The sequence below is a fragment of the Ipomoea nil genome, unplaced genomic scaffold (genome assembly GCF_001879475.1).
Source record: "Ipomoea nil cultivar Tokyo-kokei standard unplaced genomic scaffold, Asagao_1.1 scaffold1416, whole genome shotgun sequence".
In the NCBI taxonomy this organism is placed as follows: Eukaryota; Viridiplantae; Streptophyta; class Magnoliopsida; order Solanales; family Convolvulaceae; genus Ipomoea; species Ipomoea nil.
In genome coordinates this window covers 1,062,512-1,085,070 of record NW_017617844.1, presented here as the reverse complement: position 1 = coordinate 1,085,070, position 22,559 = coordinate 1,062,512, and the positions used below count along the sequence as shown (strand labels likewise).

Here is a 22,559-nt window from a genome sequence, read left to right as displayed (position 1 = left end):
TCTCACCTAATGAGTGGTTCTCATATATAGGGGATGGTTCACGTGCGAAGCTTCTCCCAGGTGAAAAATGGAATGAGATTTGAGTTGTTGATCTTATCAAGATCAACGGTTCAAACTAAAAGGACAATTTATAAAACAAAACAAAAAAAAAACAAAACAAAAAAAAAAAAAACAAAAAAAAAAAAAAACAAAAACGTGCTTCTTGGCAACATGGATGCAAATGATCAAGTGTCTCTAACTGAGGCACCTTAAGAGATAAATTATGCATTTAAGTTTTAAACATACGCACGTTAATAGTTAAATTGATGCACCTTAAACTAGAAAGTGACGCACCTTAAGCTTTAAACATACGCACTTTAAGCTATAAAATTACGCATTTTAAGCTATAAAATTACGCACCTTAAACTTTAAACATACGCACCTTAAGCTATAAACTTACGCATCTTAAGATATAAAATTACGCATCTTAAGCTATAAACTTACCCACCTTAAGCTTTAAACATATGCACCTTAGGCTTTAAAGAGTGAATTCCATTTTTGGTCCTACTGTTATAGTGGCGTAAATTTTAGTCCACCTTAATTTTTTTTGCCACTTTATAACCACTATTATTGAATGTGTTCCACTTTTAGTCCCACCGTTAGTATTTCCATCAAGAGGCCGTGTAATCTAGGGGTATTTTGACCTTTCTTCTCATCCAAGACTATGTTTGACTAAAGAAATGAGAACATTAAACCTAAAATCTAAGAAATCTCGCCGGCCCATGTTGGAACGAACGAAACGATGTAGCTTTAATTTGGCTTCCCATTCTCGTTGTTCGAAGAGCCATCTTCGAATATCGGAGGAGGAGGACGAAGCGCTTGGATTAAAAGAGAAGAGACAAACATAAAAAGACCAAAATACCCTTTGATTATACGGCCTCTTGACGGAAATATTAACGGTGGACTAAAAGTGGAACACATTCAATAACAATTGTTGTAAAGTGGCAAAAAAAATTAAAGTGGACTGAAATTGGAAACACCCCTATAACAGTAGGACTAAAAATGGAATTCACTCGGCTTTAAACATATGCACCTTAAGTTATAAACTTACGCGCCTTAAGCTATAAACTTACACAGCTTAAGCCTTACCACCTTAAGCTTTAATTATACGGACCTTAAGCTATAAACTTGCGCACCTAAGCTATAAACTTACGCACCTAAAGAGTTAAACTTATGCACATTAAACTAGAAAGCGACGCACTTTAAACTTCAAACATACGGATCTTAAGCGATAAACATATATATATACACCTTAAGCTATAAAATTACATACCTTAAGTTTTAGACTTACACACCTAACGGCATAAACTTACGCACTTTAAGCTATAAACTTACGCACCTTAAGCTATAAACTTATGCACCTTAAGCTATAAACTTATGCACCTTAAAAGTTTTGAATTTACGCACCTTAAACTTACACACCTTAGGTTGTGACCTTATACAAAATGACCATAATACCACCGCATTTTTTTTTATTGTTCTTCATTCTAGACTGTTGATTTTTGCAAGGTCAAAGGCTATAATTAATATGTACATTTCATTCGGGAGAAGTTTCGCACCTGATCCATTATATATATATATATATATATATATATATATATATATACACATACATACATATATATGTCACCCAATGGAGGATTGTCAGTTCATGATAATTAATGAATAAAAAAGATTTTATTATGACAAATTTTGGGGCAAATCATACCACTATATAATGACCATGGTCCACAGTGTGATGTCGATCATTGATAAATGTTAGTATACAAAAAATTTATTTTTATATACAGAAAGTTTATTTTTAAGTAGTATATCAAAAAATGACTCTTTAGCATACTAAAAAAGAACTTTAAAAATAAACATTCTAAAAATTAACCTAATGGAATTGGTCCATGTTATAAGGTGGACTATGGTTCAAGGTATAATGACTCAAATTTTGGTGAAGAATTTTCGTCCTAGTAGAGTTGTAGTTTTATCATTTTAAAAATGAGAGTATGAATAAGAATATTTAGAAAAGTAATACTACATATACTCTCAATTTATGCTCTGTTTTTCTTTTGTGCTTATATGTGGTATCAGAGACGGATCCACAATGGGACAGTGGGGGCAGCTGCCACCCTCCCCACCCATCCCCTTTATATATATTGTATGTATAGGCCCCTTATATATATATAAACAAATCATGTTTAAATACTTGATGTACAAAAACTCAATCAAAGGATGAGTTATCTTAGATGGTTAGGTATATGTTGTTGTGTGAAGTGTCTTGGGTTCAAATCTTGAGGGTATTGATTTCCTAAATTTTATTTTTTGGCCTTTTTAAATATTAATAGTGAGATTATAATTGTGATTTATGAGATTAATTTCTAATTCTAATTGGATTCATTATATGTAAGATTGGAGTTTTCTTTTAAATATTAATAGTGAGATAAGTAATTTATAATGTAGTTTTTATTTGAACTACTTTTTGAATATATTTTTATAGTGCTTTAATGTATTTTTATTTTTATTTATTTCTAGTCAATAATATTTATAACTTGATCGCTGAAGAAAATTTCTTTCACCGTTACGGAAGAAAATTTTTAGAACCGCCCCTAGGTGGTATATATGTTCGATTCATCCAGAAAAGAGTGGCTCACAACATTTATTATTCTTTTTTTTTTCTTTCAACAATAAAATAACAAACACGTGGTAATATTTTACTCCATGAGGAGAGTCTGTATATCATTTTTTTACTTAGAAGACTTGGGGGTGTTTGATTTAAGTTATACAACAAAACTAATGGCTCGTTTGGTTCACGGAATAAGTCGGGAATGACATAGCATTCCCTAGGTATATTTTTTTTGTTTGGTAACTATTTCTATTACTAGGAATAATATTTCTGGTAATAGCTTATTACCTCAAATAAGGTAATAGCTATTACTAGGGTTCCCCTGGTATTAGCCTATTACTGAACGCTCAAGAATTGATTTTAGAATCTATTTTCTTTTTTACCCCTTTCTTTAACCTAATTATTTTATCATATATATAAATTTATCCTATTTCACCACTGTCGTCGTCACCACCACCATCACCGCCGCCGCCACCACCAACTCCACTACCACCATCGCCGCCGCCGCCACCACCACTACCATTGCCACAACCGTCGCCGCCCTCACCACCACCGCCACCCCCACCACTGCCACCGCCACCCCCACCACTGCCACCGCCACCACCACTACTACCACCACAACACCACTACCGCCGCCGCCACCACCACCACCGCCACCAGAACCACCACCCAGTAGCACCACCACCACCACCACCACCACCACCGCCACAACCGTCGCCGCGCCCACCACAACTGCCACAACCGTCACCGTCACCACCACTACCGTCGCCCCCACCACTGCCACCGCCACCACCACCACCCCAGCACCAGCACCGCCACCACCATCACCACCACCACCAGCACCGCCACCACCACCACCACCACCATTGACACCATCACATATTTTTATAAGGGTATTTATGTCTTAATGTCTTTTAAAACATATTTCATTTCTATTCCTTAAATCAACCAAACACTGTAATATTATTCCTAAAGTCTATTCCTTCCGCGAACCAAACAATAGAATACAATTCCTATTCCATTCCTTATGGAATAGCATTCCTATTACCTCAAAGTTCATTCTGTAAACCAAACGTGTTGTAAAAGAATGTGTGAGCTTTGAAATGTCACATTCTCATATTGGTTCATGTTATCTTACTATTCCAAAGGAATACAATATTTTCCAAAAAATACAACATATTCTTCACCATTAAATTTTAAAGGGGAATGTGATTCCCGTGTCGTTCTTAGGTTTTCTCAGTTTCCCATGTACTTTTAGCACTTTTTTTCCCTTTTAATTCTTATTATTATGAAAAATATATTTACGTTAACTAATTATATGTATCATATTTAATTATTTATTTTATTTTTTCTTCTTAATTATGTCATGTTAGCTTATAAAGTAATTTTGTTTATCAAGTTAAAAATTTTAGTTAATTATTTTTAAATTATGTACTTATATATATTATCGTTGCCTTATTATTTATTTTAATTTTGAAGATTATTGAAATATATGAAAATATGATAAGTGTATTAAAGTAACAAAAAAAAAAAATCATTACAACATAAAAATTTACCTTTTTAAACAAAACATGTTTATATGATGAGAACAATAGTTTCTAGAGAGAATAAATAATTGTTGGAGATAAATTTGAGGGAGGTAAAGCGATAGACTATGTGTAGAGTATTTATTAGGAGTAGGGATGTGTTGGTACCGTTTTAGTCTACGTACTTATACCGAGAACAAGAATTATTAAGAGAAAAATTTATTATTGAACAATCGCGTTGACAAAGTACATTAATGAAGGTATTTATCACTGTTGTAAAAATCAGCTTAAGGTGGCCACCTAGGCACTAGGCGTCACTAAATCGTGGCGATTTCCCCCCTACGTGGTCGTGTAAGGGTCGGCCGCCTAGGCGCCTAACTCGGTCGAATTCGACTGAATTATCTCATCCAATTCGGTCGAATTGAGAGTGTTGCCAGGAGATATGGTTTTTAGCTCAGTAGTGAGCCCCACGAAAATGAAATTGATGTTGTAGAAGTCGCGTGAAACAAACTGAAGGTGTTTATCCGGGCGCGTGTACTCTACGAGTATGATGGGCGCGTAATTTCATATTTTATTTTTTTTCTATCCCTTTTATCTCTCTCCCATATTTTTATTTTAGTCACAGTTGCAAAAATTGGTCAAAATCTACCACTATTGAAAATGCCCCTAGGTAATCTAATATTTCGGAAACCTATAGACACTAGAGTTGTATCCATTTTTGCTAAGTACTAGTAGTATATTCCTTTTCATACTCGTGTTGGCTAAGGAATATAATCCTAGCTTCTTTCTATAAATTAAAGACAAGTGAGTTTAAAATTCCGAACAAATTAAAGCACGGCAATGAGTGACAGTTTGAAGAGCGATTACCAGTTGTGCGAAGAGATTGGCCGCGGCAAGTTCGGCACGGTGCACCGCTGCTTCTTGCCGGCGACCGCCCAATCCTTCGCCTGCAAAACCATCCAGAAGAGCCTCCTCCTCGACCCCACGGACCGCGATTGCCTGGAAAAAGAGCCCAAGATTCTCCAGCTCTTCACCGGCGCCGCCAACATCCTCCAGCTGTTCAAGGTGTACGAGGACGAGGATTACCTCCACTTGGTCACCGAGCTCTGCGACGGCGGCGACCTCTACGAGAGGGTGTCGCGGGGGCCGCTGTCGGAGCCCTCAGCCGCCTCCGTTTTCCGGCAGCTAATGTCCGCGATCAGCTGCTGCCATCGCGCCGGCGTCGCGCACCGTGACGTGAAGCCCGACAACGTGCTGTTCGACGCGCAGGGGAACCTCAAACTCGCCGATTTCGGGTCGGCGGAGTGGTTCGGAGGCGGACGGATGTCTGCGGTGGTCGGGACGCCGTACTACGCGGCGCCGGAGGTGTTGATGCGCCGGGAGTACAATGAGAAGGTGGACGTCTGGAGCGCGGGGGTGATTCTGTACATAATGCTCGCCGGAGTTCTGCCGTTCCGCGGCGATACTACGACGGAGACGTTCGAGGCCGTTCTGAGGGCGAACTTGAGATTTCCCGCTAAGATTTTCCGGTCAGTTTCGCCGGAAGCTAAGGATCTGCTGAGAAAGATGATCTGCAGAGATGTTTCTAGACGCTTCTGTGCAGAACAAGTACTAAGTAAGTTATTTTAATAATTACTCCCTAATATTCTAAAAATTATACTTTTAGTAACAAATTTAGTACTAACATTTAAATTTCATTAAAAACTTTAAAAACAAAATCTACAACTCTACAAGAGAATAATTTCATTTTCTTTCCTTAGTATTTAATGCATCTATAATTGTTTTTGAGTGTACCCAGGTTTTTCATCGACACAGTGATTTATCTCTTAGCTGAATTGTAGGCACTTCAGCAGTTAACCAAGTTCTCCCAAAGACAAAATTAAGAAAAAATTAGTTTTTTTTTTGTCATTAAATGTTAGTAAATCTAAGTGTAATTCTAGTCAAATTGGTTAGACAGTTCAACCCAATGAGAGCGGTATATTAACTTTTTTTATTTGAGTCTCTCAACTATGTTAATTTACTTCATTGTCATCTTTTAAGTCGCTCATATATTAGCAATCTAGACTGGCTTACCTCTTTATAGTCATTTGTTGGTTTGGAGCAAACTTTTAAGTAGCGATTGTAAGTTTTTCTGGAATAATTAGAATGATATGACCGTGTTAACGTTAATTATTGTACTTTGACAAAAGTCTTATTAATAAGCTTGTCATTTGAAAAAATAATAATAATATATCCAAATTTTGTTATGATATTTTATTTTGAAGAATATTAATTATTTATAAATTTAATAAATGCAGGGCATCCATGGGTGATGAGTGAAGGAGAGACTAGAAGCATGGCTGATATGAATTTTACTTAAACCCCAGCCACCCCCACTCAACCTGATTGTTATTGTAATTTTGCTTTCGTTGGGACATGAGAACCCGAGGGAGCGTTGTGTATGTACAAAAAATAATTTAAAAGAATTTTTCTTTTAAAAAAAGCCATTATCTATTGTGCATTGAGAATTGTATGCCATATATTTGCAATTTATATTGATATGACGAGGCGGGCTTAGTTAACTCTTCTTGTTTTTAAGTTATTAATCAAAATGTTCTAAAAGAGTTTGTTTTTCGTTCTCTTTTTATAACGAGAGAAATGCGCAACCACTATTACAGAGTATGTATATATGGTAAATTTTGCCTTATAACTGTAGCAATTTAGGTTGTTTATAGCTGATTAGTTCAAACTAAAATTATTGTTGAATTCAAACTCGTGACTTTGTGGTTAAAATTTTGTATCATTAGCCATCTTTATAACATTTTTCATTTAGAAAAATGCATTAAATGGTGCAAGTTATGAGGACCCTTAATGGCCATTAAGTGGTGACATTAAAGTTTGTAACGGAAATAATAATTTTCGTTACATAGCCTATATTGATAGTACATTATGCTAAATAAGTCAGGTGAGTGGCCCTCCACTGAAATTTTTAATTTTGTTTACCTAGTTTTGTAATTTGTTTTCGTTTTCTACTTAAAATTAAAATCTTATTATGTGCAATGTTGCAAAAATCCCACCTAAGCACCGATTAATCGGCGCTGGCCGGCCGCCTAGCGTATCACCATAACCGGTGATCTAGGCGCCTGGCCGGCTAGACGGCCGACTAGGCTGCCTAAGTGCCGCCTAGGCGCTGACTAGGCCTCCTAGACACCGACTAGGTCGCCTAGTCGGTTGATTAACTATTGTTCCATTCTTTTATCATTGAGTTATTTCACTCAAAACAACATCATTTTGAGCGAAATTTTAACCCTAAATTGTTCAAACTCTAGATTTTTTAGCTTAATATTTAATATTTTAGTATTAACTATTAAAATATTAAATAATTTATAATTATCAAGTATTAAAAAATTAAAAAAAAAAATTAAACAAATTTTTTAAATATAAAAAATAAAATAAAAAATACACGGGCGCCTAGGCGCCGATTAATCACCGCCTAGGCGATCCCCGAACGCCCGATGAAAGCGTAGCGATTTTTTCAACCATGATTATGTGTCACTATTTTAAACCCTTTAATTGTATTCATATGTTTCAAAGAATCACAACTTTACCCATAATAATACTTTAGTGTTCCTTCATTTCTTCCTGTTTTTTTTTTTTTTTTTTTTTTTTCTTGACAAATAATGTCTATCTTTTAATTCTCTTTTTATGTATCTCATGTTAATAATTTTTCTTAATCAAAATAACTATTGATGATTATTGGGCTACACGAATTTGAGATAATGAAAATAAGAGCACACATGTGTGATAATTGATAAATGAGATGCACTTTTCAATGTCAAAATCATAAAACACAGTCACAAACTTTATACATTAGTTTGTAAGATGTATTCATAATTGATTAATTGTAATTATGAATTATAAATAACTTTGTGAGGTTTATTCATAATTGATTGATAGTCGAATTGTGAATTTGCTAAAATTATAATATGTATTAGTTAGATTGTGATTGAAATAAATGTTGAGATTTATAATGACGGTTAATTTTTTATTGATATCAAAATTTCAAGTTTCTACTTAGTTGAGAACCTAAAGAAATACTTTCTTGATTTCTCGTAGGCATTATATTTTGATATTTTGTATTAAAATTATTTTATTTAATTATAGTGTTTGATATTTTGTCATAACTATTTTTTATCGTATTTTTAATTATTTTAATTTAATTTCGCCCCATTCAAAGAAATTTCTAAATCCACCCTTGAGCATTGAGAATTGTATGACATATTTACATTTGGAAAATACTACATGCACTCTCATTTCTTACTCCCAACTTTTACTCCCTTTCACAAATTCTTGATGTAGACACATTCCCTTGGACCCACACGATGAAAATAACGGAAAGTATTACATGTACTCCCATTTTCTACTCCCAACGTTTACTCCCACACACAAAATCTTGATGTAGACACTTGTATTGGGAACCACATAAAAAAAATAACCTATCAGTACTTGCCACATAAAGGAGTAAAATTTAGGGAGTAGGATTTGAGAATTCATGTACTAAAACTCGAAAATAACCAATCTTTGTTTGTCATACCATGGAGTAAAAGTGAAGGACTAGTATTTGGGGGAGTACATATAATAGATCAAACTCTTTACATTTTATACTGATATGACGAGTGGGATTAGTTAACTCTTCTCGTTTTTAAGTTATTAATCAAACACTTCCTAAAGGGTTTTTTTTTTTTTTTTTTTTTTTTTTTTTTTTTTTGGTGAATGGTGATGAGGGAAATATGCCGTCACTATCCGAGACTCTAGGGTATACACTAAATAAATAATGCTCTGTAGGTCCTAGCCGACAAAGGAATACAAAGAGATAAATCAATTTAGTTGTTCATAAATAGTTTACCAACTCAATTTTTTTTTTTTAAATAAAATTTAAAGTCGTGACCTTGTGATTACAAATTTGTATTCTTATCCATTTAAAATTACCCCACCTAACAGAATTTTCTTGCTCCATAAGTATGGAGCATGTGGTTTGGGTGATTTGGATTTGGAGAAAAATAGGTACGGCAGTAGGTAGTTTGAGTGTTTGATCCGTACGAACATACGTAACGATGGTACAGAGCCGTACGTGTTTTGTTTGGGTGTCTCATTCACTTGGCGTGGAAATGTGGAATCCACTAACGACGTTAGTTAGCACCGCAATAAACTCTTACGAGTCTTGCGTATTCATGTTTGATCGTTCTTCCTCTTTTTGACGTCCTCTTTCAATTCCTTTCCAAATTCTCTTTTACTTTAGGCAACAAACAACAAATTAATTCGTCTTAATTTCCTCACTATTCATTCTTTTAGATATACTAACATTATGCAACAATATTTCTGTTTAGTACACATTAAAATCTTGTTGGCTAATTTATTTTGTTTTAAATTAATTAGATTTTAGCTAGACTAAAAACTCTTTGGACAATTTCCTATCATATAGTATGATTTTGAATGGCTATCATTTATTGGTTGTTTAAAGAAGGGGAAGTCAGCCGTGCGTACAATGTGAGCTAGGCTTTCAAATCAAATGTGTGGCTATGTTTCATTGAAGATTATGGGATGCGATTATTATGGATCAACTGGGTGGATAATCTATTACTATAAAAAGAAGCCATCCCATTATGGAAAGCTACGCATTTTGAGAATTGCTAAATCGAGAGAAAGGGAATTCTACACAAAGCTATTATATTAATCTGCTTTCAATATATTATTTCTTAAGGGATTTAACCTGAACTGCACAGTCTGTACCTGGGTCAGCTGAAGCTACACTTGAAGATTGTTATGGCATGCACGGTTCAGTCCTGAGTAGGTGTTAGGAAGGATTGTGGTAGTAAAGGCTGATAGCCATTTGCACTTAACTCTTGTAACTCTCCTTGGTGAACATTTATAGTGGATTGGGCAGACGTGGGTTGCCCCGCAAACGTATGAGAAACGCTCTGAACTGCGTAACAATTTACTTGTGTACTTGATTTATTTTATGCTTTTAATTTTCGTTATTTATAATTGATAAATAACCTAATAAATGGACATGGTTATTATTTAATATAAAATCAAGTAGAATTCTAAGTTACATCTTGCATTCAAGATCCATGGTGTAATTTCAATTTCCAACATATCCATATTATTCCATTTACATGAAATTTCACAGCCACTACTTAAAAATGCGTTTTGGATTGAACTCGTCTTGTGATCTAGTCAGTAAAGAAATGCAATGAGATAAATCAGTTTAGATAGCTCATAACTAACCGGTTCAAATCAAGAAAGCTATAGGCAACTCCCATAAGGAGTCAACCTCTATAATCTATGATTATATACATTGACTGGACGAAAGGAAAAGAATAGAAGAAAAAAGTCGTTCTTTAAGATTAATGACTAGTAGTTATGTTCACATAAGAAAATAGGAGTACTAGTTGTAATGTTTTGCTATGAAGGCAATTTAGTCCGTGGATCCAGATTCACATTTCAAGGTGGACTCGCGTCTAAAGATACACAATTTACCTACTAAATGTTCACAATTTACTTTTTAAAAGTTCACAATTTGTAATGATTTTGTATTGTATTCACAAATTTTCAAAATTTAGAAACATAATTTATATTCTAGAAGTTCACAGTTCCAATACTAAAAATACATAATTTAGGTCCAAGGTCCACCTTGCAAGGTGAACACTGGTCCATGGTATAACAGCTGGAGCTTCAATGTTCAATGCTTCTAGTATTCTATAAGGATGTACTAATTAAGAGGTTGTAATAAAAGTCAATTGTTATAACATGGACTAGGGTTGATCTTGCATTGTTGATTCTGATAAAGAAATTATGTGTTTCTAATTAACATATTATGTGTTTTCAGTTAATCGAGTAAGAGAAAAGATTATTACCAGATAAAACATTGAATGGAAACATATGGGATAATGGGCTTTGGTTAATTCCTGCTAAGACACTATTGTGATTTGTCAAAACTCAAGGAAAACAATTTGACAGTTGTTATATCATAGACCGCGGTGCATAATTGATTATGCACCGCGGCCCAGATACGGTGCCGTTTCATTAATTAGATGAAACGGCGCCTTTTAATGCCGTCGATTACTTTTCAGCGCATCGTTTCCTTCTTTTTTTTTTTTTTTAATTTTAAAATATAAAAACGAAAAAGGGAAGTCTTGTCTCCACTTTCTTCCCAGACAAGCCACACTTACCATCGACACGTTCTCCTAGCTAGGACTTCAACCGCCATTTTTTACCTCTCATCTCTATCGCTGTTCTTCTTCGTTTTTCTGCAGATTTCAGTTCGTAACTTCAACAAGAAGGTAATAATACTGTTGTATATAATGCGACGTTCTATTTACCTACAAAAAAAATATGTTCTACAGTACATTTTAGGTTTTTTTCAGACATTCCGAAAGAAAACATTCATGTTTTGCATCACAAACATGCATTGAGAAACACATGTAGTAAAAAAAAAACTAAAATATTATTGTAAACCCTAAATAAGAAACACATGTTTGTCTTTTTCATATAATGTGGTCCCAGATGTTTGTGTATAAAATAAAACTGCAAAGTGTGTTTAATAATACGGATTGTGTGGTCCCATATATTCCATATGAAACTACTAGATCCAAATGAAACTCTATTTCTTCTTAAATTAAACTGTAGTTATCCTCAACTGAAAGTGTAATGCATTTCAACAGAAAGTGTATTGTATATGAACTGAAAGTGCTTATATGTGTGTCGCGTTTTGTTTTAAAAAATGTTCACTGACATTATAATATTATTTCAACTGAAAGCGTAGTGTATAAGAACTGAAAGTGTAATGCATTTCAACTGAAAGTGTATTGTATATGAACTGAAAGTGCTTATATGTGTGTCGCGTTTTATTTTAAAAAATGTTCACTGGCACTATAATATTATTTCAACTGAAAGCGTAGTGTACAAGAACTGAAAATGCATTTCAACTGCAAGTGTATAGTATATGAACTGAAAGTGCTTATATGGGTGTCGCATTTTGTTTTAAAAAATGTTCATTGACACTATAATATTACTTCAACTGAAAGCGTAGTGTATAAGAACTGAAAGTGTAATGCATTTCAACTGAAAGTGTATTGTATATGAACTGAAAGTGCTTATATGTGTGTTACATTTTGTTTTAAAAAATGTTCACTAACACTATAATATTATTTCAACTGAAAGCGTAATGTATAAGAACTGAAAGTGTAATGCATTTCAACTGAAAGTGTATTGTATATGAATTGAAAGTGCTTATATGTGTGTCGCATTTCATTTTAAAAAATGTTCATGATTAATACTTATGATATTGTTGTAGACGATACCTATACAAATGAAGAAAGCCACGAGAAAACAAAAAACCAAGGCTGTCTTCGACTCACAAGCAGCCAAACCAACGCCACCAACTCAACCAGCACCTGCTGCAAAAAAAAAAAAAAAAAAAAAAAAAAAAAAAAAACAACAAAGAAGAGTAAAGCCACAAAACAACCTGCAAATAAACCACCAACACCTGAAAATGAACCAACCATTCCATCTTAACCAGAACCAACTGTGCAAGAAGAAGAGGGACATTAAAAAGGAGCAGCTGAAAATGAACCAGAACCAACTGTTCAGGGAGAAGAGGGACAGAAAAAAAGAGCACCCAAACGCAAAGCAACAGCAAAATCACCAAAGAAAGCTAATGCCGCCAAACAATCTGCTCCTGACGCAAACCCAACTGCACCAAAACTAGTTGCTCAAGGATCAAAAGACCAGGGACCAGCATCGCCCAAACGCAAAGCAACAGCAAGCCCCCTTGCTGATAAGAAAATGCACAAGAGGATAAAGAAATCTGCAAAGAAGAGTGAAATAAGTAAAATGCAATATCTACAAACCAGGATGTCACCAAAGTATTTTCGGACCCTCATTTCATCTCTATCACCAGATCAACGCAAAGCAGTTGCAGATATTGGGTTTGCTGATATGTTAAACTTGACAATATTTGACTGGGATAGCAGGCTAACTAGGTATCTTGTTGAAAGGTTTGATGTCTATGAATGCATACTGATGTTGGAAAATAATGACATGCAACTGTCAGAGGATGATGTACACAGCACAATGAACCTTCCCCAATGAAAAATCACTGTGATTGAGGCTCCCTCTGAGAATGAATCTGGTGAATATAAAAAACTGTTGGCAGCTTGGAGACAGAGGTGGGGAATAACAAAAGGTTCTCCGGTGACAAATACAATGCCAACTGTCATTATTGAGAAAGGAGACAATGGAGATATGTTCAAAAGAGACTTCGTTGTGCTGCTTGTATCCAGCTTGATAAAAGGCAACCAGATCACAAAAGCAACATACAAGATTTTATACTCCATGCTTGATGTTTCAAAGCTGAAGGACTTGAATTGGTGTCAATACACATTCAGATCTTTGGTAACTTCTGTTGAAGCTTGGAAGAATAACAAAGAAAGCTTTTTCACCGGTCCTTCACTGTTCTTGCTGGTAATACTTTCATATGCACATATAATAATTTTCTCATTAATCTATATGCTACTATAATTACTGATAAAATAATTGCTAATTATAGTTTTTATTATTTAAAAAACAGTTGACATACATTGACAGAGTACAATACAAGGATGAGAAGATTCAAAGGGATTACCCTGCAATAACTACTTGGACTGAAGAAGCAGTTAAACAAAGAATCAAAGCAGAAATATTGTCTGGAAGATTTGGACGGGGAAAAGTACTTGACAGATTTCAAAGGCAAGAACGTTTGACCAGAGAAGAAAACATACCTGAGATGAGCGGTGGTCCTGTGGAAGGCAGTCAATCAAATGAATCACTGGGAAGGATTACATCTTTACTGAATAGGATGGCTGACACGGTTGTTGAGTTTGCTGGTGTGATGGCTGATATAGGAAACACACGGACTGTAGGAGAAATAATTAATATCACTTTCGAGAACATTGCTGACATGATTACTTCAGTCTCTTCTTCCCAACCAGAACGAGATGAGACTTTATTGTATGATGATGAGCTTTACAATCATCCAAGTTTCCTTGATGCAGTCAATGCCCTTGAACAAGCATTCTACCAAACAACCAAAGACTACCCAACTTAAGCTCCTGCTAGATCACAAACACCACATCCGCTTCAAACACCAAGTTTTGATCTTGGAATTAGCCCTAGACAATCATCACAACCTCAACATATCCCTGGAAAAATGAATGATAAGCAAGCACAAAATGCTACTGAAATCCAGAACATTGCACGTGATATTCAAGAGGACAGTGAGAGGACAGACTCTGATGAACCGCAATTGGAAACCCCACCACCTGAAACTGAAAACAATATGTTTGATAGGTATGCTCCAACCTATTATGTCTACATTGCTTCCACACATTTTCAATTGAAATGTAATCCTTAATAAATGAAACTGTAATATTCATGAAGTGACACTATATTGTATGCAAACAGACACTGATCAGCATGCCTGACACACACACACACACACACACACACACACACACACACACACACACACACACACACACACACATATATATATATATATATATATATATATATATATATATATATATATTTGTTGTATTTTATGAACTGAAACTGTAGTTATAATTAACTGAAACTGTAGATATAGATAACTGAAACTGTAGTGTTTATCAAGTGACACTGCATTATGTGAACTGTATCTCTATGTGCTAATACATGCATGATCCTCCCTAAAACTGCAGTTTGATTGCTGAGCCTGACATTGATGATAACAATGAGGATGTTATAGTTGATAAGACCAGGAGAATCAGAAACTTGCCGTTGCGCCTAAGGTCCCCATACTGGACAACAAATGTTGAAAAATTGAAGAATGTCGGTCCAAAGGAAAAGTTGATTTCAGACTATGTTTTCCTTGACCCAACAGAAGAACAACCATTAAGGTATAAAACACACTTAACATACACTCTATTATACAATTTTGAATGCTAACTACTTTATTTATATACATTTTCAAATATGACAGTGAATCATTGTTTGGCCATAAGGGATACTACATCAATAGAGAGCAATTCCAAACCTTAAGAAGTGCTGAGATTTAGAGTATATTCTTAGATGTTTGGTGTCTAAGACTGAATATGTTGGATCCAAGCCGTGGGATTGATAAGCCAAAGAGAATATTCTTCACGACGCAATCTTCCGTAAGCAAACACCATTACTATTTTTACATTATGCATATTTACTTATGAATAACATCCTTTAATGTAAAATGTATACTCTACAGCTCCAACTTGACAGTCTAACAGATTGGGCACCGCAACACCAATCACATAGACAAGATGACTTTGAGCAGTGTCTAACCACTGAAATAAAGAACATGGGGAATGTTGATATTAGTGATGCAAAATTGGTAATCATTTCTTTTTCAAATATTATATTTACAGTTAAATATACTACTAATGTTTTTTAATTTTTTTCTTTAAAAAAAACATTAAAAAATCAAAACAGGTGTTCTTTCCCATTTACCGGCATCATCACTTCTTTGTCGTGTGCTTCAATTTCATTACATCAAAGCTTGAAATCATTGACAACTTGCCACTCCTCAAAGGTCTGAAAATTCCCAGCAAGTATGGTGAATGTCCACAGTGGCTTGAAAGTTATCTAATTACTTACTTCAGTATTCAAAACCAATGCACCTATAATGCATATCTAATTACTTCTGACTTGTAGCAAAATGCATTTGCATTATTCCTTGAAAAAAATGGAATGAAAGATATGCAAGCAAATGTGAAAAAACTGACTGTTGACCTGGTTAAGATGGGTTGGAGATCATCAACTAACAAGATTGACTGTGGTTTGTACGCAATGAGACATATGGAAACCTACCTGGGGGATCAAAACTGGAAATGTGGATTTGTTCCAAAGAAACAGAATCAAAATGTATGTACATATAATACTTTAGATATTTGTACTACTCAAATTCTCTGACACAAAACAGAGTTAATTAATGTGTACCAACAAACTGTAGGATCTCTACTTGATGTATCTACGGGTAACATATGCATCAAGAATTATCATGATGCCAACCAATCAATACAAGGAGGAAGTCCTGAAGAACGTCAATGCAGTGTTTGAAGGCAACAAATAGATGACTATGATAAACGGAAAAGCTAAAAAATGTGCATGTTTGTTTTGATATGACAAGAACAAAAATCACTTAAAAAGTGACAATATTTTTGGGAACCAAATGACAAGATCCATTGATATTTTGGGAAGATGTGCATCTTATTTAAAAGTTTGTTTATTGAAGACAATGTTGGTTGGTTGTAAAGTTTGCTCACTGAACACAATGATGGTTCTTAACATGAAGTTTTTTGATTAATCAATATAATGATGCAATTCCATTTGAATGTTTTTTAGTTTCAGTATATTACACATACACTTTCAGTCCGTAACCAATAAGGTATCATTTCATTACACTTATAGTTTCATTTACAAAGATATGAAAATATTAAAGACATTATATTCAGTTTCCTTTTGCATAAACTAGAGTTTCATTTATTAAACACTACAGTATCAGTTCATTACACTTACAGTTACATTGTAATATGGATGAAAATATTAGAGACATGCTGTTTAGTTTCATTTTTCATACACTGTAGTATCATTCTATATACACTACAGTATCATTTAAAAATAACTAGGACTTCATTTAAAAACATAAAAAATAATATGTCAAACGTGCATCTCAATTTCATACTGCAAAAAACTATGCTACCATAACAACACACATACTATCTAAGATCCAATCCAATCCAATATTACAATTATTGGAATTCACCTATCAACTAGACTTAACCAGACCTAACTCATAACTGCCGCTAGAAGGATGAACAAAATACCCACTGCCAACAATGTTAGCAACAACTCCTTCAACAGATGCCTGCACTACAACCTTTGTACTCATTTCAGCAACCTTGACACCCAACTTCCGCCCTCTCACTTGGTTATACTTTTTTTTCGATTGTGCTAATATGCCTCCTATTGCGTTCACCTTTCGCCCTATTACGTGCTGGATTTTGAATTACACCAGTTGTCCGTTGTTCACCATCTTCAATGACAAGAGGACCAATTTCACCTCCAACCTTCCTTCTAGCATCCTCAAAAGCATTTTCACACACTTCCCGAGTCTTGCAATTTGCTTGACTAGATAAAACTAACTGCTGAAACTTCCTACCCATTTGAATAACCCAAACATATGACGCAATGCTAAAAATATTCGAGGAACAATCACTGCTTATGATTCTATCTTCAATAACCTTTTTGGTCCATCTTTTGATAATGTACTTATCCGGTATTGCTGCAACACAGTGAACATTGAAAATGCGTAAAGAATGGGAGCATAAAATACCCATCTCTGAAAACAACTTATAGCTACAAGATATATCCAAATCATTCACTTTGAAACACACTTTGTGACGAATGAGATCAACGTCAGGACGCCACACATGATACTTTATCTCGTTACCACTTCCCCCAACAGATTCTTGATGGCATGAAGTCCCTTTCACAAACTGTTCCTCAAAAAGATAATATATCTCAATAGTGTATATGTCTCTAGCATGTGAAAGGAGCTTCACATAATTCATCGCCATAGGTGCCAACCCTTGTGAACAACACACGTTTTCACCATTTTCCCTACTTCTCCACTCAGAAACTACACTAACAAATGAATTATAAAAATCACACAACCCAGCTGTTTTTGATAATCTTCTAGATATTGAATGATTCATAGACTCACTCCTTTGAGATGATAGAATACCACCAGAGAAATATTCTTTACTAAATGCAGGACACCATTTCTCCCTATTAGAATATAGCTTATTTAACCAAACATTTTTATGGCACCCATATTCTGTCATCATCCTGAAAAAAATATAAAGAAAAAAAAAAGAACATGAATTTAAACCTATACTCTATATTTCTAAGTTGATGATCATATTTCTAAGTAGAGGGGATAAGGGGAATGCCGAATAATTCCAGCTGAGCTCTACAAACAAATACAATCATGAACTATTAAACACTGACACAGTATCAATTCATCACATAAGCAGTATCATTTCATAACACCTATAATATCATTTAATAGATAAGGTATTGTGAATCAAAATACAGAAACAATTCAACAAAAATATAAAACACTAACATAATATCATTGTGAAAAATCAGTAAAAATACCTGGTCCAATAAAATTCAAATTCAGCTTCAGTGTCAGTGTACTTCAACAGAAAATTGAAAAGCTCTAAGAAACCCTTTTTATTTCTCAGACCTTTTATGTGCTTCTTCGAATTCTCCCCGATGTGCCATATACAAAGCCTATGATTTGAATTCGAAAATACTTGTGCGATTGCAGCAGCCATGGCAGCACATTGATCAGTCATTATTGTTTGAGGATGCTTACCACCCATTGATCGTACACCAGACAAACGAATCTATCCTCTCATTGAGTAAAAACCCACAACCAAACATCACATTCATGCAATGATGATTCATGCTTACAAAAGGGGCACATATCATATCATACCTATTTGTACGGTATGTTGTATCATGTACAACTAAATCACCAAACAAATCATAATCAGCCTTCATTTGACCATCCCTCCAGAAAAAGTTACACAGCCTTGCATCCTCATAAAGTTCAAATTCAAAATAGAAATCAGCTTCATCCATTTGTCTCCTTCTAAATATCTCAATCAAACTATTAGAATCAGTACGATCTAAATGCTTTACCGAATCTGAAGATATCATGTTATACGCATCCCTAGGAGTAAATCCAACAAACGGTGACCCTCCTGACTGACGTTTTAAAAAGCGAATACCATCCGATAAGGGACCCCACTCCTCTTCATGTTTTTTAAACATGTCAACTGATTCTCAGACACTTTCCTATGCGACCTAAGCATATAACTTGATGAAGCCGGACACAGGTCATGGTTATGCTCCTTTACATGTTTAGTAACAACCCAATTCCCATTTGAATCTATATCAAACTGACACATTACATTACATCCAGATCTAGTAACTATCTTTGAGTAACACTTATTAGGAGTATCTGGTATTATTCTAAAACCAGACTTAGAACAACAAAACATTTTCGTCTTCAAAATCCGAGTTCTAGTAACATAATATTGTTTGCCCTTTCTAGCACTAAATCCCATACGAAACGCATAATCATTGTATATGACAAATGCATCTTCTATTGATCCAACAGAAAGTCCCAACAATTCTTCATTATCTGTGATTTTATTAAAACAACCCTTTAATATTTCTAATGAAACTATAGATACTACATTGTTATTCTACTGAAACTAATGTGCATTAAGAATGAAACTGACTACCATGATTTTGAAAACACAACAAATTCAAAATCAGTTAAGAATCGAACTAAACATATAACCTGGAATAGCTGACTCTTCAACAATAACATGTTCAGATGTACCATTAACACCAATCGAATGGTCAAAATCATCTGCAACAAAATAAAAAATATAAATTGATACTTCAGGTCACAAAAACTGAAACTATATTGTTCCATAAACGAAACTACTGTGATGTCAACATCAAGCTGAATAACATGAGCCTGAATAATGTATAACTCAAATAAGAACATGAACAAGAACATTAATACAGTTAATACCTGGAATATAGTCATATAATTTTCCCAATTTGAAAATTTTTAACTCATATAAACTAATAATGGATCAACGTATCAACTATAATCTTTCTCACACGAATAATCACTCAATACTCCTTTCAAAAAAAAAAAAAAATCACTCAATACTCGATCAACACATCACATAAAGTTTTTCCTAACAATTAAAGCAACTAATTAATAATGGATCAACGCATCAAATATAATCTTTCTCACTAACACAAATAATCACTCAATACTTGATCAACACATCACATAAAATTTTTCCTAACAATTAAAGCAAATAATCATGCCGGTTAAAATTACAAGGCAAGGTTGGCTTTCTGGTAAATTAAAAAAAATTGCAACATAGCCTAAAAAAGAAAAAAAAAATCTTCAGAAATAGACTTGCCTAAGTTGGGCATAAGTTATTAGTCCTTAGGCCCTTTCTCTTGATCTCTCTCTCTCTCACACACACACACACACACACACACACACATACACACACACACACACACACACACACACACACACACACACACACACACACACACACACACACACACACACACACACACACATATATATATATATATATATATATATGGATGAGATCTGGTGCGAAGGATGTCTCAGGTGAAGCATGCGGTAAGATCAGAGTCGTTGATGAAATCTAGATCAACGGCTTGAATTAATGAAAATTAATAATAATAAAAAACGCGTCCAAAGAACAAAGAAGCAAATTGTAAAAATGGTGCACCTTGAGTATTACACAGACGCACTTTAAGTGTTAAAATGACGCACCTTAAGTTTCAAAGATAACGCACCATAAGTTCTCAAGTGTAGAACTGATGCACCTAAGTGTTGACATGACGCACCTTAAATTATTAAAACGACTCACCTTAAGTTTCAACAATACGCAAAATGACCAAAATGCCATAGCGTTTTTTAATCCGTGTTCATCCTAGACGTTGATTTTGGCAAAATCAATGGCTATCATCTAACCGCATGTTTCACCTAGAAACCTCCCCCACACGTACGCACGCTCGCGCGCGCGCGCGCACACACACACATACACACACACACACACACACACACACACACACACACACACACACACATATATATATATATATATATATATATATATATATATATATATATATATATATATATATATATATATATATATATATATATATATATATCAGCTCAAATGCACCCGCGCCTTAATGTGCTGTCGGTGTGGCCACACCAATAGTGTTAAAAAATGCACCAATAGTGTTAGGAAAATGCAAAACAATGAAATGCAGAAATACACCAAATGCAAAATGCACAACACACCCAAAAAATGCAACATACCTCCCTACACCTAAAATCAACGGCTCAAATCAATGAAAATTTATATTAAAAAAAAAAACGTGCGTCCTGCATCCATGGTCATCATGTTTACTCCAAAGACAACATCTCCACCATTTGTTATTATATTGCTATCATTTTTTTTTCTTTTGAATTAGATCATTTTGAATTTAGGAACCAAAACTGGAAAAATTCATTGTACTGTTGAATGAAAAAAAAAAAAACTATAATAATGGCGCACCTTAAGAAGGAAAATAATGCACCTTAAGGATGAAAACCACGCACCTAAAGTTTTAGACTGACGCACCTTAAGAAGAAAAACAACGCACCTTAAGAAGGAAAACCACTCAACTAAAGTCTAACACCCCAAATTCTAACACAGAAATATAAGCAATAAAGGAGAAAATAATGATGTAAAAATCAAATACTGAAATAAACAAGTGCGGAAGCTGAAACTCAAATAGATAGGGGTGTTATGCCACACTTAGGTTATTCTAAATCCAAGTGCTAACGCTAAAGCTAAGCTCATAAATCTATAAACCATAACATATTCCATAAGGTTCTGATGCGGCCCAACATAATGAAGATCCATTAAGAGTACCAATTGGGCCAATCACAAGGTCCAAGTCCAAACAATTAAGGCAACTTGTAACACCCCCCAAACAAGACCTATATAAAAGCCTTAACACATGCAGATTAAGCGACAAAACTAGCACAGCGGAAGATAAAAATGAAACTGGATAAAAGAAATCCAACGGGGTGTCAGGACACGTCTACCAAACACGGTAAACGCTACGGCAAACAATCTGCAAGTGTGTACATCTATCCCAAAACATCAGTCTAACTACATCGGCGCACAGGCCACAAAAGCAAGGATAAGGGTGTTAAGCTACCAAGCTCTAGACATCGCGCTCGTCTAAACATCACCTGAAAGATACAAAGATAAACATTGGGACGACGCCCAGTCAGCGAATAATGCTGGTAACCCACCAATACCGTTAAGTATCATAAGTAGATAGATATAAGTCATAAAAACCATTTTCGAAACGGAATACATATATATAAGTCAAAACCAAGATCAACTGTCAACACAAGACTCATCACTCACAAGGATAACACGGAAACACATCCCAAATCACAAAGGTTAACCACACGCAAAGGATAAAGACTCACCCAACGGCAACACATGCCAAAACAACACAAGCCTCCGTGACTACACACGTCACGAGAGAAGATCACACAACGCCGGCTTTACAAGCCCTCGCAACATCACCCATCACGAGTTGGTATGCCTTTCTTATGCCCTGTTCCAACCTTA

General features: G+C 34.8%; 2 protein-coding genes and 1 long non-coding RNA gene across 3 annotated transcripts; 1 reads left to right on the top strand and 2 right to left on the bottom strand.

Annotated features, from left to right (window-relative positions):
- Positions 1-813: 813 nt before the first annotated feature.
- LOC109187043 lies at positions 814-8,517 on the bottom strand. Its single transcript, XR_002055207.1, has 3 exons — positions 8,442-8,517; positions 2,814-2,817; positions 814-827 (listed from the first exon to the last, which is right to left on the bottom strand). It is a non-coding gene; the product is annotated as an uncharacterized LOC109187043 (long non-coding RNA).
- LOC109187042 (phosphoenolpyruvate carboxylase kinase 2-like) lies at positions 4,948-6,737 on the top strand. The gene is made up of 2 exons (XM_019337195.1): positions 4,948-5,791; positions 6,474-6,737. The coding sequence occupies exons 1-2, from the start codon at positions 5,017-5,019 to the stop codon at positions 6,533-6,535; spliced, it is 837 nt and encodes a 278-aa protein (XP_019192740.1). The 5' UTR covers positions 4,948-5,016; the 3' UTR covers positions 6,536-6,737.
- Positions 8,518-17,035: 8,518 nt separating the features above from the next.
- Positions 17,036-20,822, bottom strand: LOC109187020 (protein FAR1-RELATED SEQUENCE 12-like). The gene is made up of 8 exons (XM_019337179.1): positions 20,784-20,822; positions 19,768-19,831; positions 19,649-19,720; positions 19,112-19,486; positions 18,751-18,986; positions 18,430-18,683; positions 17,205-18,117; positions 17,036-17,134 (listed from the first exon to the last, which is right to left on the bottom strand). Exons 1-8 carry the CDS (start codon positions 20,820-20,822, stop codon positions 17,036-17,038), a joined length of 2,052 nt encoding a protein of 683 aa, XP_019192724.1.
- Positions 20,823-22,559: the final 1,737 nt, after the last annotated feature.

Coding starts and splice junctions, on each gene's coding strand:
- LOC109187042 (XM_019337195.1), top strand. CDS start 5,017: ATGAGTGACAGTTTGAAGAGCGATTACCAGTTGTGCGAAGAGATTGGC. Junction 5,792..6,473: donor CTGTGCAGAACAAGTACTAA/GTAAGTTATTTT, acceptor TAATAAATGCAG/GGCATCCATGGGTGATGAGT.
- LOC109187020 (XM_019337179.1), bottom strand. CDS start 20,822: ATGGCATTTTGGTCATTTTGCGTATTGTTGAAACTTAAG. Junction 19,832..20,783: donor GCGTATTGTTGAAACTTAAG/GTGAGTCGTTTT, acceptor TACATTATTCAG/GCTCATGTTATTCAGCTTGA. Junction 18,118..18,429: donor TTTGAATTTTATTGGACCAG/GTATTTTTACTG, acceptor TATTTTTTTCAG/GATGATGACAGAATATGGGT.